The 27,321-nt window shown below is 38.3% G+C and overlaps 1 protein-coding gene across 1 annotated transcript in view; it reads right to left on the reverse strand.

Annotated features, from left to right (window-relative positions):
- CFTR (CF transmembrane conductance regulator) overlaps positions 1-27,321 on the reverse strand; it is an 87,701-nt gene that overhangs the window by 49,908 nt on the left and 10,472 nt on the right. The window contains exons 2-11 of the mRNA XM_059472683.1: positions 25,187-25,297; positions 22,082-22,193; positions 17,870-18,085; positions 16,844-16,933; positions 15,382-15,545; positions 14,783-14,908; positions 10,746-10,992; positions 8,354-8,446; positions 7,596-7,778; positions 4,806-4,997 (exon numbers count right to left, since the gene is read on the reverse strand). Coding sequence (XP_059328666.1) covers positions 4,806-4,997; positions 7,596-7,778; positions 8,354-8,446; positions 10,746-10,992; positions 14,783-14,908; positions 15,382-15,545; positions 16,844-16,933; positions 17,870-18,085; positions 22,082-22,193; positions 25,187-25,297 — 1,534 coding nt within the window. The remainder of the gene's footprint in view (positions 1-4,805; positions 4,998-7,595; positions 7,779-8,353; positions 8,447-10,745; positions 10,993-14,782; positions 14,909-15,381; positions 15,546-16,843; positions 16,934-17,869; positions 18,086-22,081; positions 22,194-25,186; positions 25,298-27,321) is intronic.

The following is a 27,321-nucleotide window of genomic DNA, read 5'->3' on the forward strand; positions in this document are numbered from 1 at the left end:
AGTGGAAGAATTTCCATCTCTCTGGAAGTTCACATCTCTCAAGTATACTTTTACAGTATACTTGATCCTTACCTTCATGTGTTTAGCAAAAGTTCAGTCTCTCTTGCTACAGCTTTTATTATGAATGTGATGAAAGGTACTTGAAAAAAAGGGTTAACCACTTTGTCAAAAGTGCTGCTGAGGCAGCACCAATTCATTTCATCTTACTTTTTGAGTTCCTTTAAACCTGGCTGTGGGGACTGCCTTTAGAAAATGTGCTCAGAATCCATACTAATTACATCTTGCCTACTCTATTATAGCATTCCAATATAAGACTTCAGAGGTAATAGATATGAGGTAACACCTGCAAACTCAAAAGTACTCTTATTAAAACAATTCATTTCAAAAAAGCTCCTAAATAAAGAACAAATTGTAAGGACTACTGATCCATGCTGGAATGGTTTAACCTGGGAGGTTAAAACCTTCACCTTCTTATTTGCTTACTGGGACCTTAATTTCAGAGAGCCTATTAAATTAGGCATGCACCCTGCTTTCTTGCTTGCTAAAATAATCACTGTTTCTCAAGAAAAAGGAAAAGAGAGCAAGAAGGTAGTAGAGAAGGAACAGGTAGCCATTTTCCTATGCATCTTGAAAACTTTTTACTGAGGTGTTTTGCAGAGTGTGTTGTGTAATTTAAATGCATTGGCATTCCCTTGAGTTCAGCATCACACAAAAATCTGGGCAATGTCTACACACAACTTACATCTCATTACAGTCACATTCAGTGTATGCCAGGTGTTCAAAAAGAAATTTTTGCTAGTAAGGCTGTTTCTTTTGGCTATCAAGAACACTAATGAAACTCTTAATTACAGTCCCTTTATCTCAACTCCAAAGCATTCATTTTTGTTCTTTCACCTTTTACTGCTTTCCTCTTAACCTCTTCCCATTTAGAAACTGCAGTAATGAGAATATTGTAAACATGATTTTAACTCTTCTGATGCCTTGATTACTCTTAAAGGAAAAATTTAATCAGGAAATGTAATTGTAATCAAGTTCTTAATAATTTTACACATATAAAACAGGCTACACTGCCATACACATTAAAAAAAGTTTAAAAAGCATCCTAGGCATAATTTCACTGATTCACAGAGATGCAATTGAGAACCCTTCTCATGATTCTTCAGTATTATGTACTGTACAGTGACATCCTGAAATGATGAGGAGCAGTGGTGCTTAGATCTGATGAACTTCCCTCTCTGAGCCTTCAACATGTGACTGTATTCCACTATGGATCATTTCAGCAGCTCAGATCTCGTGCACTCAGGCTGGTTTGCACTGTGGTGTCCCTTACCCTTGCTCTCCCCATGTGCCAGAGAGCACCACAGAGAAGAGCAGTGAGGACCAGGGACCACAAATGAAACCTGTGACACTGCCCTGCTGTCACATGTGTCATCCAGTGGGGCCACACTCCCAGGAGCACCACTAAAACCCATCCTTCCCACACGTGGACTCACAAAACTGTACCCACTGTAGGAGAATTGCCTGCCCATCAGTCACACAGCCGTGTCAGGGGCACTGGGTGGGACAACAGCCACGCTGTGCACCAGAAAAAAGGTGCTTGAGAGACATGTACACACTTGTAATTAAGCTTGTGATCTCAGGCACAGACTGACATCCTAGTGCATTGTGCCCTGCACAAACACACTTTGTCAAACTTGGCATAGCAATATCTGAGGTGTGCACATCTCCAATACAGCACAACAATTTTCTTCTTAATCTTCATCTATCTTCTGTTTCACAGTACATCATGAACAGGTATAATGGCACAGCTGGGGGATAGGTGAATTGCATCAAGACAAAAAGATGAAGAAGCTGAAGGGAGAAATCTCTTAAGAGAGTTAAAGAAGTACAAATGTGGCTACCTGAACTACTTGGACAAAAAAATGCCCCATTTCAGTGCTCTAAATTCCTATAAACTTATGTAAGCTTAGAAAAGAAATAGAAAATCCTTTTGTTGCTCATAGTTTCCCTGCTTTTTAGTAATATATTTTGTGATTAATCAAAATTGCCTGGAGAATAAATCATCTTTTTAACCTTCCTTTTGATGGTTCCATACACAAATAGAACAAAATGCAAAGTTGTGAGAACATCTTTTAGAGCAACATAAAACATTCTTCCCTTCCAGACAAACCTACCAAAGCAAACCTGCTGTTTAGATATTGGCTAGCATAAACCGCGTTTGCCATTCTCTACAACTTTACAGAATCTAACATATGACACATTCTAACTTCCGAATAAAGATCTGATTTCCCATACAGGGAAAATTCTATTCTTGGACACCTAAAAAGCTCTGGGAAATATTTACTTGCACTTTCCATCTTTCATAGTTGCTTAGAGATAAATTTACTTTGTGTACTTAGCAACTCTAAAGAGTCTCTAAGTGATACCTCCTTAGTAAATTAACTACATACCAAATCAAAAAAGTCAGGCAGAAGAATGTAGCCCTGAATTTTGTGAAAATTCTCATGCACCCCAAATTATATAAGTTACACTTCTCTAATACCATTTCCATATCTCTATAGACCTAAAACAAAGTGGAGACCCCTTGTGTGACATCACCTGGCTTCAGCATCCTGTCCGGCAGCAGACAAAAACAGACTGTGTGTGGCAAGAACAGGCTTCCCTGTGTGCCTGGGAGCCTCAAACCCACATAAATGGATTTTGATGTGTCCCACAAGAGTGACCTGCAGTATTTCATTGGCACTAATAAAGAAGGAGGGGAAAAGACATCAAATTTATGAGCTGGACTAGATCTTCAGCTTGCTTTCTCTATAGGTTGATGGTGGAAATGGCAAAGTTAAAAGGGCACCTCACAGGTATATTACTTTCTACCCTACTAACACACCTATTTGCCCACTGGGTCAAAGAAGATGTCTTTGTATTCCAAAAGCATTTTGGTGAGGATAGAGCTTGGAAATAAATGTGACTTAGCCATTGTAAAGAGCTGTATATTAACTGATTTGCAGCATATGCACAGTAAGGAAATAAACCCTCTTTTATCACTAATCCTTGGTTTCTTGAGGACTTCACATAAGAACTGGACTCAGCAGGCCTGTTTGCAGGTGGAATATATAACTATCTAGGAAGGTTTCAGAGAAAGGGGCAGAGTGAATTCAGTTAGGCAAAACTCCCCTGGTTTTTCCTTTCTGAAGAATGAGAACAAACACCCGCACACGAACTCCAATGCAAAGCACTAATATAATAAATTCCTAAAAGGTCACACTTGGGAATAAACAGGGAATTAATATTTGAAACCCATGCTTCAATCTGCCATACTGAGTCTTGTTTGGTAACTAATGCATGAAAGTTAACAAGACAAGAAAGCATAATAATAGCAATAAGGCAATGCATTTGGCTTCCTTCCAGACTGTTCTGCCTTCTCTTCAGCGCAGCCCAATTTATTTAGTCCAGGAGGAAAAAAAATGCATAAGTATCAGACCTGATCTCAAATAATAAGCCCTGCTAGGAGGTGGAGCATGTCACTCTGCACAGAGCTGCACCAGCACAGATCAAAGCTGGCTTGATTGAGCCTGCCTGGAGAGAAAAGGAGCTGCAGCCTGCTGAGACACTGAGCCATGCCCCGAGCACGGGGACACCAAGAGTGCCACCAGCACTGAGACACCAGCAGCCACCTGCTGCTCCAGGAAGGGCCTGCCTTGGGAAGCCTCCTGGAGCAAGGGCAGGTCTGAACTGCTGAAGCCAGCTGTTTCTTGGAGCTTTGGCATTAACTATAACTTTCACAACTGAGGTTAAGGACAGCTCTGCAGAAAGCTTGACACAGAAGTTATTAATTCTCCTGTCTTCAGGAGCTTCCCAAGAGATTGCCAACAAACCAAATCAAAAATCCAAACATAACCTGAAATGGCCAGAAACACACAGGGAAATATTACTTTATTGCTTTAATGAGCTAAAATGCAGTAGTAACCTTATTTTTAAACAGACTGTCTACAGTTCCTTGCTTAACTGGTGCTAAGGAAAAATATATTTCACTATGTGGCCAAAAGAAAAATCCTGTTCAGCACAGTTAAATATTTACTGTTTTTATTTACATATTACAGACAAAATCTTAAGCCATAGCAGATTTTGCAAAGATCTCAAATGCTGGCTCCTTTTGTATCTTGCCATGTGTAAAATATATTTTGCTATACTACTCTCTGTCAACATCAAACACGTATAAGAACATTTTAATGTGACTCTACTCATTGTGGGCTATATGTCACATAGGGATCAACCCTGCAATTATTTCCAGTCTAAAAACTTTTAGTGTATACATAAAAAAAACCCCAAATTTAGTCAAGATTTTCTACTAAATAATTCAGATTTCTACCACAACATTCCAGTTATCCTTGCAGCCATTTTTGAAATGCAAAAGAAAGGAGTAAAACAGATTCATTTCCAAAACTGTAAGGAAAACTTCTTTATGTGGAAGAAATATGACAAGAAAATTTAGGAATGACATTTTTGTACATAATTCCTTCAGCATCAGTATGTTTACTCAGGTTTTTAACTAGCAAGGAAGGCTGAGAAGGCAGACACAATAAAATATCTGAGCCAGCTTACCCAGCTTCTGTTGTGTAAACTGCCAGAACTGTCAGTGTATCTCCCAGGCAGCTGGCAACAAGGTGACTTGCAATTCCACAAAATTGGGAGGTCAAACTGCGTTCCTTAAATATCAGAAATTTCTCACTTGCTTTAAGCCCCATTGCCATACCTTTTCTTTGAGGTTTTTCACTTGGGTTAGGTCTTAAAAGCCCTAGATGACTAACCTCCTCTAGCTGGCAGGCTTTGATGACACTCCTGTACCGGTATTCATCATAGGATACACCAAAAATTATGTTCTCCTTTATTGTTCCAGGCATGATCCATGAGACTTGAGGTGAAAAGGATATCCTTCCACTGTGCTTAATCTTACCCTGTGAAGGCTCCAATTCTCCCATTATCAACATCAGAAGAGAAGTCTGAAAAAACATGAACACTTGATTAATACATCAGAGATCTGTACAACAAAAAGAAATGTTGCACATAGTGAGAGTCACTCTGCTAAGTCACTTAAATGGCATTTGTCTCATCAAGAGTGTCCCTGTAAGTGACATTTAGGGCAAACTGCAGTTAGTGGAGATTTCCTTGATATGTCTGATTCTGAAAGACCTCTAATATAAGATAAACTTAATTTTTAAAATGATAAAAATTGTGTAAGATATCTTGTAAAAAAAGGCATGCTGCTGCAAAAGTATGTCATTTTAATGAAGCTATCAATAACCTCACAAGGTAAAAATCTATCTGTGAAACATATACAGATATAAGGTACTGGTATTTATAGAGAATTCTATTTGATTTTCACACTATCAGTGACTATTTTGTTTGCTCTTTGTACAACATAATTAATGTTTATAATTTTGCTAGCGCTTAAAAGTATTTTATCTGTATTGCCTTGAAAAATGCAATTCCTCTATGTAAGTATATACAATTGCTCAGTATGGTCTGAATTTTCCTCTGTAACTGTTAACACATTTACGTGAATGCATGACCTAAGTATATTTACTATTTCCCTTCATAAAAGGATTTATTGCAATTTCAGTACTGACATGTTATAATTCCAAAGTTAATCAGTAGCTTGTAGTAACCTTGTCACACATCATTGGCTACTAGATCAAAGAATAGAATTGAGAAATACACGGAAAAATTTGTTACAGAGCCATTGCAGTGGTGTTCTTACCACTGATAAACAGTCAGCAAAGTTGGGACGTAACAGCCAAAGATCTAAAAAATCTGTCTGAGTCACAGATTCATGCTGTCAAGCCCAGAGATCCTTTTGTAAGTTATACAATATAGTGGGGGAGTCTCATGAGATTCCTTCCCTCGTACCAGAATGTGACTTTTCCAAAATGCTGAGTAAGAAGTTCCCAGCCTTGCAAAGGACAGCTGTTTGGTATGTTTTGTACACTGGATGTTAAACCACTGCATCTTGTGCCATATAACACAAACAAAAAAACAAAACAAAACTGAAACAAACTCTATCTAATACTGAAGCAATATTAAACAGCTGATGTCAGGCTTCATATCTGTTACAGATTAAATAGTTAATATAGATAAAATTGTGCAGTCTGTTTCATGGGCCTGACAATTGAGTTACAGCCTCAAGCACCATGAAGGAATACTCACATTAAGAATGTGTAAAGGAAGGGCAGCATTCTTTGGGGGGTGATGGGTGGGAGGTGAACCTTATTTTTTGACTTTTATAATATTAACTTTTTGATTTAATATTATAAGGCTTTTGTTTTTATTGCTTTGGAAAGTGCAAATTTTTTGTAAGCATGTACTCACATAGACTGTTCAGTGTAATCGGAATTTTCCTCAATTTCCTATGTAGCAGATGAAAGGAGATATAGATACGTCCTTCAACATTTTCTAGTTCACATTTCTACATTACAATTGCCAGCGTTAGCAATAACAATAAACTATTCTGCTAATTCAAAAGTATCACACTAAAATGCACCTTAACACATCATCTTGTGGACAATCTCATGCTCTGGGTCCCTTGCTCTCTCTTGTGGGGATCATTAATGAAAAATAAGAAGCCTTGATCATACTGAAATTGATGGGTCCTTTGTCATTGACTCCAACAGACCAAAGATTTTACCCCATGCAAGTAAAAGAAATTTTCACCTATAATTTATTAAACAGGAGAAGCATAATGAACATTTGTTTTAACTTTCACATTTCCTCAAAAAACGCAGTGGAGATGAAAGTCTCATCAAGACTCATCTAATTACTAGCTGTTCAAAGAGAATAAGAGTATCACAGTTCAACTCATTTTATATTAATGATGTTAATTGGATGTGTCATCTGCAAACTAAATGGATTGATAACATTTTGGGGTAGTAAAATGATGAATAATCTAAACCACAATTTTTCACAGGACACCAGCAGTTTCAGCCGCATCTCCCCAGGCTTTCACGTGGGTCTCAGGAAGCCCAAGTGAGGCACTCTAGGGACCGGAGCTGAGTCATCAGGGACACCACAAGTCCAGGGCACACACACCTGGCTGTATTCCTGTCAGCACTGTCGGGTTACAAACCATCTTGTGTTCAGTTTTTTCCTTAAAATATTAAAAAGGCAGGGAAAAAAATCCTTTCTAGCACACTAAGCCATCAGTATATCTATTCTATGTTTTTCATTTTTTTAAAGGCCAGGAGATTCTCACCATGAGCCTTAACTTTAGGTTTCAGTTTGCATTACTCCTGTAAAATTTCCTTTTACTTCCAATGGGGAAAACATTTTTTCATTAAATTGCTATTTCCTTATAATTCTGTAACCTTCTATTACAAAAAAATATCCTGCAAACTCTATCTCAGAGTGGCCGCAGTATAAAACCTCAAGCAACTATTTCAGTGAAACTTGCAGATTATCCATAATTTTTCCTGCAGCCATCATTTCTGTAGCAAGCACAGGATAGCAAGAATGCAGTAAAAATAGAGGTAACAATACAGGTAACAACACAGTATTAGTCCTTACAGTTATTAGGACTCTAATTGAACCAGCAGAAACAGAAATACCTTGCCTGCTCCAGTAGATCCAGAAACAGCCAATAGCTGCCCCTTCTCAATCTTGAAATTTATGTCCTGAAGAACAGGAGAGGCATGAAGGGGAAAATTATTGAAGAAGAGATTTCTGTCGGTGCTAGGAGCTTTGCTATTGTTGTTTTCCTGGTTTGCTTTTACAAATAGCTCTCCAATTCCCTGCAATGATATATATTTGATGTACATAAAAAATAAATAAAGCATGCATATACAGAGTATACATGTACAGATACACATCATGTATATCATACTATGGATTTAGGAAACATATGAACTTACTTTTCTCATGTTACTTTTCCTATCAATAAAATACTGATTATATTATTGAATATATATTTTTTAATGTATATATTGGATTTATGCCAAAATTTGTGCACACAAACAAAATTTGCTTATTATAGAACTGTTTTCTAATGTTTATACATGACATAGCCTGATCCTGTTTTTAGGCTGGCCGAAGTCAGTAATAACTACTTATTACAGGCCTTAACACTTATTAAAAGGTTTCTTCCCAAGTTTCTCAATGTGTACAATTTGATATCATGCATTACTTACTTGCTAAGTATTCCTTACCTGCTGAAAGCTGAAGCTAGTTAAAAAGAAAGAGTGTAGGCTGCTCTTTTTAGAGAGTGTCATAGCAAATATTAAAAAAAAAAAAAAAAATATATATATATATATATATATATATATATATACACTCTGTGTTTTAATATAGTTTGGGTAAAAGTACCAACCTCATCCCAAAAAGCTGTTACTTTGTCCAGCTCAACCCCAGTGGTTGTTAGATTATACTCCAGAGCTTTATATTCTTTTTTCAGCAAGAAATCCTAGAAACACCATGAAAGCAGATGAAACAGTAAGGGACAAGGTCATATTGCACAAAGCAGTCTATATTTGCCTACACAGAGCACTAATATTTCTGGTGACACTTTTGCATCACAGTGCTTTCAGCAAGAGGCATAAATATAAATTATACAACATTTTTGGATGCAGAAGGAAATGTTTTTGAAACTACCAATTCTTTCATTGCTAGTGAAAACATAGCCATAAAGGTACTTGGTTCTGATTTAGAAACAATATCAAAACTTGGCACTTGTTTCACTTTCAGGACTTGTATCTGGCAAGATCATCCCTCTGAGTTTAACCCTTTGAAAATGAAGCTTTGGGTTTGGAGTAAGATGTAGAAGGTTGCACTCAGGTAAACAGTGAAACAAAGCAGCTACATGCTGGTATCTCCCTTTGCCAAAACTGCAAGAGTTTAAAAGAGTTGGAATGATCTTTTCACCAACAAAAATAAAAGGCAGATAATGATCCTGGCAAGTGCAGCACTGATGCAGTGTAATTTCAAATGACACGTTAGCAACCCAGTGCTCATGTTGCCTTCTGGGATAGCATTAGGAAATAAAAGTAAGGCTGTGATAATGTAGGAAAGGCAGCCTCTCTATTCCATTATTTTATTAAGGTTATATAGTCTGTAGATATTGTCTCCTCCAAATTCTACTTTTTTTAAAATTATTTCTAAGCAAATAGATCTACATGGGCAATACAATGGAAAACTTAAACCTCATGGAGAAATCAGTTCCCAGCAGTACACCTGCAAATTTCCCAAGTAGAACAAGAAGGGGGGCTCTGTTGGCATAACAATTAGGCAGCTGATTGAAAGGGCAGGAACTGAAAAACTGGAAGGTATGACACACATGATTTATGAAAAAAAAAAAGCTGTGCTTTCATAACAAAGGGGTCATCCAGTGGAGCTCCTGTAGCAGTGATAGTCAGAGATAGCACACTGATTCTGAAATGTCATGGTCTAAAAAACATGTGAAAATACAATAACCCAGGGAATACACCTGGCCTGGTCAACTCTCTAAACTGATGTGGAAATTAAATCAGAGAGGTGTGTGAGTGGCTTATTATTCTTGTTTATGTTTCTCAAGACTAGTAAGACTAGTAAAGGACTTTGGTGTTTTGGGCCTCTGTCCTGTCTGTCTATGGGGACTATACTGAACCTGCCACAAAGAGATGATTATTTATGGGTTCTGGAGCACCCATTTGCTAATATCTCCAAAGACAAGCAAGCATTCAGTGAAGTGAGGGCAATGATTTGACAACTGAGCTTGCCAGTCCTGTGACTGTGTCCAGGGCACTGGACCTTCTCTTCCAGGAAACAGGAGAGACAGGATACTTCCACTGATGCCTAAGGAATTTGAGAGCACAAGGAAAGCCTATGATGGAATCTAACAAAGCAGCCTTCTGAATGTCAAATGGAAAGGTTTGTAGCTAGATTTCTTGAATTTTCTGCCCAGTTGAAATCATAAAAATCCCACACCTACTTCTTATTCTAGACTGAGGTTCAGAAATCTGATTAAGAACTTTATGTTCTGTATTAGTTATTTTTATCCCACTAAAAATGACAAAATCTATGTTCTACAAAAAACCCCACATCTATAAATATGCAATGAAAAATGTCTAAGATTTCACCCCAAATAGTGTAAGAATTCTCTTCTAGGGAGTAATTTCAGAACAGCAGGTAAAAAATATAGGATTAATCAGAATCCACCCTGATTTTACTCTGCAGATAAGCCTCTCATGCTGGTGCATGAGCAATTGATCTCAGTAGGTAAGGTGGATAATAATTATTTGACTGGTACCTTAATTATGCTTGCTACTCATAATGAATGAGATGCACATTTGCATAAAATGCACAGTTTCCTGCTGCTGTTGTCACAAATGTCCAGAAAAAGAAGATCTGTGACTGCAGCTCCTGGAAGCCATGCTATATAAAACATGTACTAATTTTGAACTTCCTTTTCTGAAGGAAAAACACCTCTTAAGCACCACGAGTCATGATTTTATGAAGTTTCTTGCTCTGCAATGAGAATAACTAACTAAATGTCATGATTTAAAGAAAAAAAAAAGCAGCAAGCTGGTAGCATGAGATCTGTGTGGTTATGCTGCCTGGGGAACAATATCAAGATTTATAATGACACTTCATGGTGTTTAATCAAAGCAACATATATTCAAAAAGTCTGCATGGAGGCTGTGTGCTTTTGCTGATCAGCTGACAAGATAACACGATATGAAGAATTAGCTTACGTACTTGGGAAGATTTTAGTCTATGCATTGTACCTGTATTTTGTTTATTGCTCCAATAGAGTCATACCAGGTCTGCACAGAGCCGGGAAACTGCCTGGTCACTGTCATTCGAAGAACAATGCAGAAGGAAATGGTGGTGAATATTTTTCGGAGAGTAATTCCTTTAATCACAGCATACGGAAGCACAGCCAAGAACACCACAAAAAAGCCTGAGAAGAAGAAGGCTGAGCTGTTGAAATATCTCACATAAGCAGCTTTTCGAGTAAGCTTCAGTTCAGTTCTGTTAAAAAAAAAAAAAAATAAAAAGTACAAATAATTAGTGTAGGATTTCACAGTTTACAACTTACAAATATTTTGGATGGAAGTGTTGGCATAACAATTAACTCAGAGGTTTACTCATCCTTCTTCTTTTCTAGAATTGCAACTAAAAAGTAAGACTCCAAACTATTTCTGGGCCTAAAATATCATTAGAGTCAAATTTTGACATCAATGTTCAGAGATGTCAGACAAAGTAACAATAATCTGTCATGATTTACATACTGAATAAACCACAAGCCTCTACAATTCCTGGCACAACAAACCTCAAGCATCTAACACTGTGGTATGTGATGTATTCCCAGAAGAATCATCCCATACTCATTTAGATGCATAACTCCTATAGAAAAAAGATACTTTGAAATGCAAGATTTGCTAAATGTTATCTTAGAAAAACCTTACAATAGACAATCTGATTATAAGGTCATCTTCTTTTGCATGGCAAGCTACTAATGGCTGTGAATTAGGATGCCACTTAACCTCAGTTTGAAGAGGTGGAAGGCAGGGAGTCTGCTCTCCACACTCTTTTCTCCATGTCAGCTCACTCTACAGAGAGGCTTACTGACTCCTGTGCAGTCAGGAATGCAATCAGTGATTACTTCTAGCTGTTTCCACAAGGTCCATACATCTTATAGCAAGCTATTAAATAAGAAGATAAATAATCCAGGGGATATAAGTGATTTTCTGAGTTGATAGCTCTAACTCACAGTGCTGCAGATTTCTGTTGACTGCTCTCATTTTGATCCTGTTCAGTTCACATCCCCCAGATGCCCTGCAGCTCAGTTTTACCTGGACAGAAGAACCTCTGCTGCTGTGACAGAGCAGTTGCTCTCCTGCAAGAGCAATTAACTGGGGCTAGAAAAGGTACAAGCCCCAAGATGCCCATTCACTGGGTGAGTGCTGACCACTGGAGTACAGTGCAGAAGTTTGCAGTCACATTGCTGATGGCAATATCTGGTGTTGCAAGGCTGAGCACCACAACCTTTATGTGTCTTCTCATATTGACCCAGTGTCTGTATTTCTTGTTAAGTCTGTATTTCACAAGAGAAGCATGAATAAAGTAGCCAGATGTGCAAGTCATCACCATGATAGAGTTACTGCCTGGGAGAAAGGGCCTTGTAAGTCCCTCCAGAGCTTGCATGAAACTGCCAGTGGCAGCACAAAATAAGGATAAAAAAGATTGTGGGACTTGGTGTTCATCCATTCACACATAAATGTCTGGCTAGAAGCTATCAAAAAAAACCCTCAGTTCTGAAGAACACAGCCCTACTCAAAGAGGGAGAATGAAAGCACTAGCAGCTTTTTCAGTATCCCAAGCATGAATGACAGACTGATGCAGCCACAAGCAAAAGTTTCCCAGAGGTGGTCCTGTCTGTAATACAGACTTGAAAGCTCTGTAGACAACATACTTACTTGGGACAGGTCTTGCTGATGCAACATGGGGTCTTTGAAAAGAGATGTAAGCTACCCTACGAGCCTTGTGCATATACAGAGTGTAGACCAGTGTAGGCCTGGTTTTCAAGTGGTGCTGCAGGAACCAGTACTAATACATAAGCTTGAGATCTTTTGCTTAGTGTAATGATGTGTCTCTGCTGGCAAACTACAGACACTTCCAACCTTCACCTCCTCCTGGGCTATGCTATGGTTCACAGGAACAGTTTGGTGGGGTGGTTTTTTTCTTCTCTGAATAGATTGCATAGCCCATAAGAGTGCAGGTATGTTTATTCAGGCACCTGTTATGAACAATTATTTTCAGTGCAGACTTAAGAGGGCCCAGAGCAGACAGTCTGCATTTGGTGTCTTTGAAGCAGATTAAACTGGCTTGTATCAGAAAATGCCAGCATGCCAAAATCGTTTTGTGATGACTGAGTTGTAACACACTGGCTAAAACACAGACATGGCTTCAAACACAAGGTCTTGTTTGCTAGCAGCTTAGCAAGCCAAAAGACTGGGAGGGCCTGCAGAGCTGCTTCCACAAGCCAAATTCAATTGAAACTCTGATATTCCTGGGTTGACTTGCTCTGGTGATGTCTTCACTGAGTGACCTGCTGGATGACTTAAAAAAACTTATGGAAGAATCATAGAATTATATGATGGTTTGGGTTGGAAGGGACCTTAAAGATCATCCAGTTCCAACCCTCCAGCCATAACCAGGGACACTTTCCATCAGAACGGGCTGCTCCAAGCCACATCCAGCGTGACCTTGGACACTGCCAGGGATGGGGCATCCACAGCTTTACTTGGCAACCTCTGCCAGTGCCTCAACACCCACATAGGGAAGAATTGCTTCCTAATATCTAATCTAAATCCACCCTACCTCAGTTCAAAGCCATTCCCCTTTGTCCTATCACTATGTACCCTTGCAAAACATCCCTCTACTAATTGCTTGTAGACTCCCTTCAGGTACTGAAACACCATAATAAGGTTTACCCAGTGCCTTCTCTTCTCCAGGCTGAATAATCCCAATTATCTCAGCCTCCCTTCATAGAAGAAGTACTCTGATCTTGAAATATTGCTTGCATTCTTGTCTTTTAAAAATCCATGTTTCATACAGTAACTCCAGCATTACAAAATTTACTGTAAATCATTATAGAAAATATAGCTAATAAAATAACAGTCCAATTTCCAGGTTTCTGTGTCCAGTTTGTGAACTACAATTTATTTAATTAATTTCTAGAGGATTTGCTAGCATGATGTGCTCTCAAATTTCCTAAAAGCAATACATGTGACTAAGTGACATCAGGGGAATAATAAACTAGTTCTATCCTTGAGCTAGCACTCATGACCTGGATTCAGACTGAGTTTCTCTGATTGTTTATAGTAAATAATTACAAATTTTAATGGTAAAGAACACTTCACTTTCCCTGGATTGTCTTTCAGAAAGCAGCTGAACAAGAAGGTGTTTGTGGGACAATATAATTTTATGTCTGTTATTTACATGATAATATGACACTTATATTTCTTTTATTTTCCCAATCACACACCTGGCACAGAATTTTATTTCTCTGTAAAAGACTAAACAAACACAGAGGACACATGGGAGAGTTTTCATGCAGCGTCACCCATCAATAAATGTGTCACTTCTCCTCCCTCTCCCCTGAACTCCTTGCCCATAACAAAGGCTTCCTTCTCACAGGTCTCAGCTAACTTTTACCTCATTTCCCCTTCAGGTCTGGTAGTTACAGTTCAATCCTTATATTAATTGAGAAGATAAGCTTTCTACAAGGCCATCTACAGACAATAAATGTTAATGTAAATGTGCAGGATAAGTACATGGATCTAATTTACTCCTTCCACAGATTGTATGTAAATTTTATAGCCAGGTTTATTGCATTTCTCAGAAAATGGCTGCACAGGATTTGCATTGTTTCCTCCACCACAGAATAGGGACGTCTGTTAAGCCTTAAGTAACCGGCACAAAAGGGCTTTTTATTTTAAGATGAGGACAGGGCTGGCCAGAAACAAACACAGATCCCACAATTGTTTTACCTGCGCAAAATAACCACTGAAACATCGTTAATACAAATGAGGAAGTAAACAAAAAAAAATTTTTTTAAATCTCACCTCCATAGTAAACTTAAAAAAAAAATTGGGAAAAACCCCAAGCTGCAGTGTGGGAATGCATGGTTAGTTTATTGAGGATTAATAGTTGTTGCTTTACTTCTTAACTAACATGACCACAGATGATGTTCATAGACACCTAATTTTTTTTTCTGAGCACATAAAAAATTTGTGTAAGAAATGAGTACACTTACTCACGGATGTTTTCAATCATTTTTTCCATTGCATCTTCCCAACAGTAGGCTTTAACTGACTGTATATTTTCAATTATTTCTGAGGTGATGACAAGTCTCTCATTGATCTTTCCTGCTCTCTTATTCCTACAAAGTAAAAAGACAGTAGGTCAATCTTCATCTTTTTCATCCTGTATAGGCAGCTTTTATCCCATTATATCATATGAAAAGAGCTTCTATATATGCCTCTGCTTAAAATGTTTATTTTAACAGAATTATTATAGAAATATAGAAGAAATTTATTAGAAATCCAATAATTGTTTCAAAAGGAGAAATACAAACTCTAAAAAGAATGGATCAAGTAACAAACAAGAAGTTTTAATTCTAAAAATTCTAGATTTAATGCTAAATCTAACACTATTTGCTCCATGCTAGATTTTCAATATTTTTAAGTTTAGACACTTGCTTCTACAGAAATTTTGTCTGTAACTTTCCCTACACAGAAAACACTCATCCTACGTAATGTCCTAACCAGAGTCCTTTAATCAAGTGGTAGAAACTTCTTAAAACCAATGCGTTTCAGGAAAATATATTGAAATATTTTAAAACATTCTTGTCACCTGTATTTCATCATCATTTGTCCCAGCCAGGCTTGGAATAAGACCATGACTATTAGAAAAGCAAGTCCAGAAAATGCAGAAGCTTCTAACATATCCCAGAGCAATCCCATCAGCAGTGCCACTTGTAATGGTGCAATCCATACAAAATGAGCCAGGGCAAGACCCTATGGAAGGCCACAATAGAATAAAAATGATGAAAATTAGAGGTGCGCTCTGAAAACTGCATGAAAAGGAAGTAGTCAATAAAGTGACACTTTGAAAAATACATCGAAGAGTGGTACAAATATTTCCAGTAGAAAAACAAGTTTATAAAGGAGGATTGGTGATCCTGAGTACATAGCATTCTGGGTGTTAATTATGACGACAGTGCAGCAATACATATACATTTCATGCCTAAGCTTTGATTTTTCTAAGGCAAAGTTCCATCTGCAGCTGCCTATTTGTTATGTATATGCATGAGGAAAAGTCACAGCTTTGTAAAAGTAAATGGAATTTGGCATCAATGCTGGCTTTTTCAACCACTGGGAGATGAAAAAAATACTTGTAAGAATCTTCTGAGTGTTTTAATCTGATATAGAAGGCAAGTATTACTTTGGTGAAGAGATGAGTGTTGTATGAACACAACTAGTTCAATGCAGTTCCCATTCAGGAGATTTTGGAGTGAACCCTGTGATCAGGGGCACAGGGTGTGTGTTACTGCAGCTGCACTGCTGCAATGACAGAGCACTTGTCCTAACTTGTGCAGCACCAGCTGACTCTACTCTGTACAGTCATGCAGTGCTTCATAAATGCACCCTGCAGCTCCAGCCATGTGTCTACAGTCTCTCTGATCTTGTGTCTTTCAAGGGAGGCAAATCATATCCTACCAAAGGGCCAATTAAGCACACTTGAAGAACAGAAGTTCATGGAGTTTCAAGTTTCTAAAGGCATTAGCAGGGATTTGCTGTAGTCTCTAACAAAAAGAAGTTTTACAGGAGTCTCTCTAAGGCAGATGTCTGACTTCCTAACAGTCTTACATGAACAATCCCTTTTTAGTGGACTGGGTAATAATAGGAGCAGGAGGTTAAACCTCATTGCTTGTTCAATGACAGAAATGGACTGAATCACCTTAGTAAAAAGATACAGTCATCAGGAAGTAGGATGTAAGGGTTGAACCAGCAAGTTCTATGAAGCTGCTTAACAACAGTTAGTCTCACTGGACTGAAGAACAAACATGTTTTTATAAGGCAACTGCTTTTTTGGTTTCCTCTTCTAATCAGCATAGGAGATAAAGTATGAGAATGAGCATTTCTATGGCTATGTGCTAACATATTTCCTTAAGGTAATGAATGAGTATTTTGTCTACAATGAGCACTCAGGGCAGTTCTCCATTTCTGCTCCTTTCTTCCTCAATATCTGTCATGAACAGCTTGACATTGGTATTTGATGGATCATCAAGTGAATTAAATAACCTATGACGCACCTCATCAAACTTGTTCAGGTTGTTGGAGAGAAGACTGACCAATTGTCCAGTACTTATTTTATCTAGAACTCTGCTTGACAGTTTTAGGATCTGTAAAAGAAAACAAAACCATAGAAAATTGTCATCATAAGTTATTTCCATAAAACACAATAAATAAAGATAAAAATAATAAGCAATTATGCAGCAGTGTAAGTAATAATCCAATTATGCAGCAGTGTAAGTAATAATCCACTTATTTGTTTGTGCTGTAAAGAAAGTCTCATTAAACTTGTTATTTATGTCACTTGAATTCAATATAACCATTAAATTGCTTTAAAAATATTGATGTATTGACCTAGTCCTTCTTTTCTGTTGAATATTTTATAGATATAGATGTATATGCTAATGCAAGTTTTAATTAAGCACACATGCTGTGTGCTGCTGTGCATCCTTAAAAATCTCCTACTGTTGCCTCTCTTGAAAAATATTTTTGAAAGATGCTTTCACAGTGAGCTTTACACTAGAATAACTAACATGTTTGTTTAAATTATCTTCTTTGGGCATTTCTTAAAAAAAGAAACTTTAAATCTTTGTATTTTTGAGCATGTGATGGGTCATTATCTGTTGACTTTTCATGCTATAATGATGTTACACAGTATCAGTCAAATTTAATCCCTTCAATGACACATTTTTTGTTTAAGTTTTCACCTTTAATTCTCTTTTGAAGATATTCTTTGGCCACCAGCATGTTGTTCTTCCTCTGCAGTACGCATTTTTAACAGGAGCACAGTGGTAAAACAATAAAAGCATCTCACCACATATGCAGCATGTCTGAACTCACAGAGGCTGATTTCAGTCCAACCAGCTGTAGACAGGTATTTAATTCTTTGGACTGGGAAACTGAGAGCTGTCAGAAACTGTTAGCCACATTATCCTTCCGTGTACTTTGTGTACCTTAACAAAACTATCAATCTTTCAACCAACTAGTCTAAAAGTTACATAGAATACAGACAGAGGCTTGGCTTTGGGTGTACATGAAACAATTACCTTCTTATAAATCAAGCTAAACATAGCTATCCTCATTTGCATTCCAATGTGATGAAGACCGAATATAGCAGGGTGGATAAGCAGTGTCCTCACAACAAAGAGGAGGCACAAGCCAATGCCCAGGTAGTAGGCTATGGATCTTTCATCAGAGTTGTCTGGGTCATAGGAAGCTATTATTCTCCCCAGCAGAAGGGGCTGCACAGCTTTGGTGACTTCCTGTAGAGAAAAACAAGAAAAGTAATTTTGGTCAGCAGTTGGTTCATTTTTTCCAAAATGGTTAACATTTCAATTCAAAGTCCCACCAAACAAGATTTGAAGTCTTATGTCTTAAATGAGGAAGTCAGGCCTGTTTGCTCTGCAAACCACAGAAAGTTGCAGTAGCTGCACAGGAGAACAGACAACTCACTGCTATCTAAGTCTGTGATGCTTCTGCAATTGCACCAAAGCAAATCTGGCTTGTAAATTTTGTTTAATCATTTTCTACAAAAGTGACAACTGAGATTAGCTTCCACATTTACTTTACAGAGTTGTAATGGATTAGCCATATCATATGACTGAATCTAGTTTATCAGGCTGGAGCTCTGTTTTGGCCCTAGGGAGCAGTTGTCACTGCACTTTACTGGACTTACAGGACAAGGGAAGCCTCAGAACTACCAAAATTAACCCTACCATTCTCACAAGACAGTGAGAATATAGCTAAAACCAAAAATAAATGGAAATTGGAACAGAATAAAAGTATAAATAATTGGATCATCTACTAAACAGTTCTAGACACTGTATCCAGTTTTGTAACAAAAGCAGGAGGAGAAGAAGTAAATGGTAGGGGAAGCAAGTTTAATAAAGGTCCCAGAGAGAAAGCATTGGAGGCCCCAGTACTTCCCATCCAGGGATGAGCAACAGGATAGAAAACCAGGGTAGGAGAGGAGAAAGAGGTAAGGTCAAACCACTAAACTGCAAGGTATCCAAATGACTTTCTAAAGCCCTGACTTTACTTTAGTCTGCTATTACATTTGTCCTCAGACTCCTTTTCAATTGTAATAAACCCCATCAGTGTTACCTCACCTTTGCCTTCCATTTCCCTCCCTGCCTCATCATTCTCATACTTTCACTCCTCTAACCTCATTTTTTCCATCTCTGCCTCTTGCCTTTCCTTACCCAGTCTTTCTCCAAGAACTGCAAATATCACCTGTGTGCTGTGGTTAACCTTTTGCTTCATCTACTGCATGAGCTTCAGAGGGACATGAAGAAGTATGTGCCCCCTGGCTTCACTGTTATGCTCAGTTTAAAAATACATAGTGCTATGAACTCCTTATTCTTCTTTCTGTAGTGTTGCAGCAGACAGCACCTGATACTTCCAAAGTAACAAGAAATTACTAAATTCTTCTGTACAGAGCTGTGTTAAATTCTGCCCAAAAGTTGCCAGTACTGCCTTCCAGATGAAAACCACACAGACCACCATAGAGACTCAGAAGGGAACTGGTGAAGTTCAGCTGTAATTGAAGCTCTACTGTGATAAATAGATTGGGAAAAACACCTTTAGTTTTTGGGGTTTTTTCCCTTCTCCTTTGGGTTCTCTTATACAAAAGCAATCACAGGTACTTCTATAACCAGGACTGTAATCCCTTTTGAATGTTACTATTGGTGGAGCTGATTTCATTACTCACTTTTTCCACAGAAGAGGCAGAATTTTACATCTTTAACAGCATACCTGTACCATGTGCTACATTACCCAAATTACCCACCCTGCTGTGTATCTGGAGCCAGCTTTGACAAAGACTTCAGTGTTATTAGTGGGCAAAGGGAGGAGTGTTTATTAAAAAACACATGACCCAAGACAGCTGTGCTTAGACCATATGCATCCCAAAGCATTGAACCAAGACTCCCCAAAACTCATAAAATACAAAACAGTCACCTCTCAAGGACAATATAGTGTTTTCATATTCTTGGAGATTCCAAGATAAGCTTTTCTATATCAGCTTAAAATAGTGACATTTTTTTTTTGTGTGTTTACTTTTATTCCAGTGAAAATTACATGTTCTGCTGCTGTGTTTGTTGTGACTATAAATGTATTGCATACATTCCAAGCTTGCTGGGAAAAAAGAAGATTTACAGACTAGAATAGTGGCTGGCAACAAGCCAAGTCATACACTATTTCATGGGGCATAAAAGTCCACTGGTTTACAATAGAGATTTATCAGCTTGCTTACCAATTATCTAGTCTACATACAAATCAAAGCACAACTGCCTGGTTTTCATTTCTCCTTTTGTAAATTCAAAATTACCCACTGATATAAATATGAAACTGATTAAAACAACCTGCCTAAAAAAAAGAATGGAATTTGTACACCTAAGAGAAAATTCCATTTTCAAGATTCATATTTTGCCTTTGCCTGTCCTTATTCTCCTCTCTGCATTCATCATAGGCCACCAAGAAACCCGTAAGTGTCCCCCTCACAATAATCTTAACTAAAAGAGTAAAGATTATGAAGAGAAATGAGATTATGACACAGCACATTGTGCTAATCTGACCTGGTATGATTATTCTTATGCAACAGCAAGTTTTATGTTAGGTGTATCCCCCATATGTTGAAACACTCTGCATTTGAAGACAATAATGCCCATCTCTTCTTTGGCACATGGCCAAGAAGCACTTCCCTCCCTGCCTCCTCACTCACACCCGTGACCCATATGCAAGAACTTCAGGAAATCCTCATTAGGGTCCCTTGGGATATGATACTAAAACCACTTCTAAGTTAATGTTAGCAGCTGTTGTGCCTGAGTAGAAATATAAATTTCATTACAATATATATAAGACCAAAATACAAACAGAATCAAATTGATCCTCACAGCAAAGTACCTAGTTGGCTAATTGCTATCAAGCTAAAAAGCAAGATTTTTGTTTCACCACCATAACACCTTTTCTTTATATTGTAAGACTCATATTCTGAACAGGGTGAAGGACGGAAACCATCTCAAACAGCAGGAGAGCAGATACATTAAGTGAAGTAACCCAACATGCCTAACATAACACTATTTATGAGGGGGAGATGTATTACTCTAGGGGGCCAGAGCACAAGTGTCCACCCTGCAATAACATCATTACCTACAGTGCATCAGGGACAAGGGAGATCTGGAAAAAAGGCTAGACTTAATGAGAGCAAAGCTGTGATGCCAGCTGAAAGGACAACTCCACAAACAGCAGGGATGTCAGCACACTTTAAACTTCAGTCCAAGAAAGATGCCATGAAAGTGGCTCAGAGATTAGACAAGCAAAGAGCTGAAAGGAAAATGAAGTTCAAAAGAACACACAACTTGGTTACACCTATGCCAGTACGGCACAACATCCTGTCCCCTTTCAAATTTATGGCAAAGCTCCCATTAATTTCCTTGAGCAAGGCCTGCAAAGAACACCAGCAGCTTTAGGAGCAATTTGGTTTTTTTACAATTCCTCTTTCAATAAAATGAAGTTGCTTTAAATAAAATGAACACTAATGGTAATGCAATCAAGAATTTAAACTAAGATTTAATCTTTCCATGTTCATTGTGGAAGGTGCAGGTTCATTTATGACATGTTTAATTGCACATATCTGTGATTTCTTAAAGAAATTTTAAAAATATGAACCAAAGAATAAGATTCAAAAATCCTTTTAGTCACAGATTGCTTGCCCCTCCTTACAGAGGTGATACACTCTCTTTTTTACTACTAAGTCACAGAAATTTGTCCGCAACGCATATTTAACCTGCATATTGCTTAACAGCAATTTTCAGATTTACAGTCTGGCTACACATACCTAGTGAAATACCATTAGCAATAAATTATTTTCACAGTTCTTAACCCCAGTGATAGGATTGTCAAACAAAGAGGTGGCATTTGGTAAGTCAAGGTAATCCTACCTAACATGTTGGAAAGGTGATAAACATAATCAGTTCAGGCTTTCACATCAAGCTCCTGATCACACACTTGGGAGCACTAACAGCACTAGAAACACTAGAGACATTTTAAAACTATTATGTATCTTTTTATTATATTAAGATATTATCAGAAAATTCCTTTTTAAATGAAAATACATCTCTGTATTTATCACCTTTGTAAGCAATTCACAGAAGAAAACTATGTAGCTATTCACAATACTCTATTAATTTAGCAGTCCCTAAAACTTGGATCTATGTAAGGAACACTAAAAGCTTACTGAAGTGGAGAACAATTCTTACCGCTAAATATAAAATTATTCCATAGAACGTAAATTTCCAGAAAAAGCATCGTCGCAGAGCATTGAGGAGTTTGGGTTTCTTCTCTGAAGTTGCTAACTCTCTGTCCCATTCTCTGAAAAGAAACCAAAACCAGAACTATTAAGTTGCATGAGCAAATACCTGAGTCTATGGCTGTGACATACTTCAATTCATTCAAATATATCCAAGGAGATTTAGCTAAGGTGGCTAAGGAAAGAAAGCTTTGCAGAAACTCCAAGAATATGGCCTTCATGGACTTGATAAATCAATACAAGTTCAAACCCAGTTCAGCCACATATTTGGTAGTTTTAAATACTCGGTCATACATCACCCTGCAGGGAATTACTTCATGAAAAGGTCGCATTGTATGTTTTAAAGAAACCTGCTGTACTTAAAACCAGAGTACAATAATAGGCAAATAAACATTTTGGAGCTTTTCCAATCTGCAAAAACACACCAACAAAGCATCAAAAATGTGACTTTTCTATTGCACAGCACTATTTTAAACCTTGCTGCTGGGACAGTAGCTTTCTTTTCAATAATAAATTGTAGACCAGAAGCAATGCTGTATGCAGAGAACATTTGTTTTGTCAAAATTCAATTCACAGATTAAAACACTCCAGAGGATATCCTCAACTAATTATATTATCAAATTTTCAACAGAATATTTGATAAACAGAATATTTCATTTATAAACTATCAGAACACATTTAGCATACCAACATTCTCTATAAATTCCACTGGTTGATATTGGTCATGGAGAGACAGGGACAACTGAACTGGATCAGAAGCTGATTTTTGTTGAGAATACAAAGCATTTATAAATGGTTTTATAGTAGGGTACTTATATAGGATTCTATTTTTGGTAACAATTTCCCATTGGTTACATACTCTTCAGGACATCAGTTACCTGGTAATCATGACAAAGTTTCATAACATGTCTCTTGGTCACTTCTACCCCAGGGAGCAGTTATCTCTGTCTGTCTCTCCCATGGTTTCTGCTTGATCAGGCCTAAGATATCAGGCTGCTTTATCAGTTCCATTTTACCCTCTATTTTATCTCCCATAGGTTGGAATACTTACGCCACACTGCAATTAAAATTGATTGGATTGGGACAACAGTGCAGATGTAAGCTGCCCTGGAACATAGTGAAAGCTACAACGTCAGTTGGACAAGAAGGAATGGGCTTAAGCACCTCTGTTGTAAGAGTTAGTCACAAGTGCAGCACAATTTCTAAATTAGGACCCACTGAAATTGGGTAAACAAGAATGGAAACCTAAATGAGGTAAGTCAGAGTATGATTTCTGCAGAAACAATTAGTCTGTCAAGAGTGGTATCAAAGGAAATTAAGAATGTTATTTCATTGAAGAAAAAATAAACCAAGGTTCTACAAGGTTATTTTGGGAAGAAAGAACAGTATTTCTGCTGTCTCCCTTTTCAGTGAACCAACATTGATACTCTGAGTCTAGCCTTGCTGAAATTGTGCAGGATCTGTTGCTCCTGCTGGATCCCTACAAATCTATGGTGCCTAATGGGATTCATTCAAGAATCCTCAAAGACCTGGCTGATGTCAGCAAAATCTCTCTCAATTTTTTAGCAGTCTTGGAATCTGGAGCAGTCCTAGCTGACCAGAAAACACTGGCCCTGTTTTCAAGAAAAGCAAGAAGGAGGACCCCAGAAAATACAGGCCTGTCAGTCTCACTTCAGTGCCCAACAAAGTTATGGAGAAGATTATTCTGGAAAGTATTGAAAAACACCTGAAAGACTGGTTACAGCTAGCATAGCTTCAGGAGTGGAAACCTGATTTCCTTTCATGACAAGGTAACCCCACCCAGCTGACCAAGGGAAGCCAATTGATGTAATCCCTTTGGATTTCAGCACAGATTTGATACTGTCTGTCACAGGATCCTTCTGTTCAAAATGTCCAGCACTCAGCTGGATAAACACTTTATGTGATGGGTGAGCAACTGGCTCATGAGTCAGCACAAAGGGTTACAGTGAATGATGGGGTGACATCAGACTGGTGACCTGTTACTAGTGGGGCTCCACAGGGCTCCATCCTTGGTTGGCCCTGTGCCCTTCAACATCCTCACATGACTTGGACATTGTACAGGAGAGGGTACTGAGCAAGCTCACAGACAATACAAAACTGGGAGGAGCTGTTGACTCCTTCAAGGGTAGGGAGGCCCTGCAGAGAGGCCCTGACAACACAGAGAGCAGGGCAATCAACAACCATATGAAGTTCAACACTGGAAAGTGCCAGATTCTGCACCTGGGATGGGGCAGCTCTGGATGTACAGACAGACTGGGGAATGGGATACTGGAAAACAACACCACAGAAAGGGGCCTGGGGGTCCTGGTCAATGGCAAGTTTAACTGAGTCAGCAGTGCCCTGGCCTATCCAGCCAGGAGGGCCAACTCTGTCCTGGGGTGCATCAGGCACAGCATCATCAACTGGGCAAAGGAGGGGATTGTCCTGCTCTGCACTCCTGCAGCCTCACTTGGAATATTGTGGGCAGTTTGGGGTGCTACAATATAAGAAAGATATAAAGGAGGGCAATGAAGATGGTGAAGGGCCTTGAGGGGAAGCCGTGTGAGGAGAGGCTGAGGTCCCTTGGTCTGTTCAGCCTGGAGGAGACTTAGGGGAGACCTCATTGCAGTTACAGCTTCCTCATGAGGGGAAGAGGAGGGGCAGGCACTGATCTCTTCCCTGTGGTGACCAGTGACAGGACCAGAGGGAATGGCCTGAAGTTCTGTCAGGGGAGATTTAGGTTGGATATTAGGAAAAGGTTCTTCACCCAGAGGATGGTTGGTCAATGGAACAGGTTCCCCAGAGAAGTGGTCACAGCACAAGATTCTAACTCAGCATATTCTGTGATTCTGTGATCAATGGCAGATATCACAGGTACCTGTACATTTAGACCATCTAGGTTGTACATCTGGACCAGAGATCACAGTCATGTCCAAAGTACAACTGTATGCAATCAGCTTGTACCCGACACTATTTAAACATTTCATCCAAAAGCTTTGTAATGAAAATTGCATTGTTATTCCTGAAACAATTTTATTTAATTAACCTTTCTTACCTTTCCAGTTTTTCAGAAAGATTATCAGCAGAGTCTGCAGAAGGGATTTGATAAATATCTGAGAGCTCCAACCGTCGTCTGTAACCCTTTTTCAAAATTGGGTTTGTCCATCTAAGCAAATATTGAAAAAAAAAAAAAAGAATTAAAAATACTCTAGCATTAATTCTGGAGTTGCTTTGTCTCACCCTGAATATTTTCTCCACAGCATCCAAATATGTTTAAGTGCACATGCATTCACATACACACACATATAAGACACAATGTAGTGCAGCCCTGCCTTACATTTACAAAATTATATTGATAAATATAAGATAAAAAGAATAATTTTGAAACACCAGCATTTTGTAAGTTTTGGGGTCAGACCATGCTCCAGACTTCCTACTGAGTCAGCAAGAGACAAATGAACAGAAGATTGAAACCTCTGTACTGTATTTCCAAATATGCTATGTGCTATGTCCATATAGATGAATAATAAATCAGAACTATAGTAAAGTGGACATGTAAGTTTCATTGCTATCTGCTCTGCTCTGGGGAGACCCCTCCTGGAGTACTCAGCACAAGAAGGACAGGAACCTGCTGGAACCAGTCCAGAGGAGGCCACGAAGAGGATTAGAAGGATGGAGCACCTCTCCCTATGAAGAAAGGTTTGGAGAACTGAAATTGGTCAACCTGGAGAAGAGATGGCTCCAGGGAAGTCTTAGAGCAGCCTTCCAGTACCCAAAGCGGGCCTCCAGGAGAGCTGGAGAGGAACTTTTCACAAGGCCATGTAATGACAGAACAAGGGGGAATGGCTTTAAACTGAAAGAGAGCAAGTTTAGATCAGGTATTAGGAAGAAATTTCTTACTGGGAGGGTAGCCAGACACTGGAACAGGTTGCCTAGAGAAGCTGGGAATGCCCCATCCCTGGCAGTGATCAAAGCCAGGCTGGATGAGGCTTGGAGAAACCTGGTCTATTGGAAAATGTCCCTGCCCATGGTAGGGGGCTTAGAACCTGGCAATCTTTAAGGTCCCTTCCAACACAAGTCATTCCTTGATACTATGACATCTTACACTGCAATGTGCACTGCAATACAAATCTTGCACAGAACTCCTCTTAAGATCTTCATTGTGTCCATTATATACGCATATTTTGCATTTGTTTTTTCAAATGTCATGTTTAAAATTTTAATACCAATTTATGGGGCATGCTGAGACAAAACAAAGCAGGAAAAGGCTACTCCAAATGGCTACTCTGTAGAGAAAACCTTTATAAGTAATGACTAATTTTATCAAACAATTCCACCCCAAAAAGGCCTATGAATCCCCAAGGACCAACTTATACAAAATTTTTCACCAGATTCTGTTCAGAAATCTTTTTGAAAGCAAAGGACTAGATTAAAACATTAAAACTGTTTTGAACTAGTGGTGTATACTAATACTAATGGTGTCTTTTGAAACTACTTGAATTTCTGCTTTACTGTCATCAATAAAAAATATTTCCTTTAAAAAAATGAAGTGCTTGCAAGTTAAGTAGCTTGTGGTTGATTGCTATCATACTTCCATATGTAAACCAATGTTTGTAAAAAACCCAACATGGTTCATGATTATGACAAAATTCAGCAAATCCTCAATCATTTCAAAATTTTTGTTTTAAACTGTTTTTGTATACAACACCTAAAAAACCACAAAATATTTGCAATAACATTTTCCACAGTCCCTCAGAGAATGCAAACATCCTATTGGACATGCTGACCTGTATGCCTGTAAGAACATATGTCATACACACAAAGTAATTCACATCCTCAATTGCAGCCTCTGAAGGTGCAAAGAAGATGATACAAAGGTAAAAGAACATCATTGAACACTACAAAAGCGCAAAAGGGCTTTAACACAATGGATGAAAATTATTTGTGTGCAACTGTGTGCACACACATGCACACTGATATTTACTTTAGTGAAGTTATGAATTACATGAGAAACCAGTCTATAATCCCCATAATTCAGTAAAGTACCAAGGTATTTCCCAAGTGCATGGCTATATCACACCCACGGCAAAGAGAATGTGCTCCAAGAAATTGAAGGAGTATCCTTCATTTTTTTAATTATAGTATGATTTCAGATTAATCATATGACTTCTAGCTCAGTCTTTCACACCA

This window comes from Ammospiza nelsoni, chromosome 5 (genome assembly GCF_027579445.1).
Source record: "Ammospiza nelsoni isolate bAmmNel1 chromosome 5, bAmmNel1.pri, whole genome shotgun sequence".
Lineage (NCBI taxonomy): Eukaryota > Metazoa > Chordata > Aves > Passeriformes > Passerellidae > Ammospiza > Ammospiza nelsoni.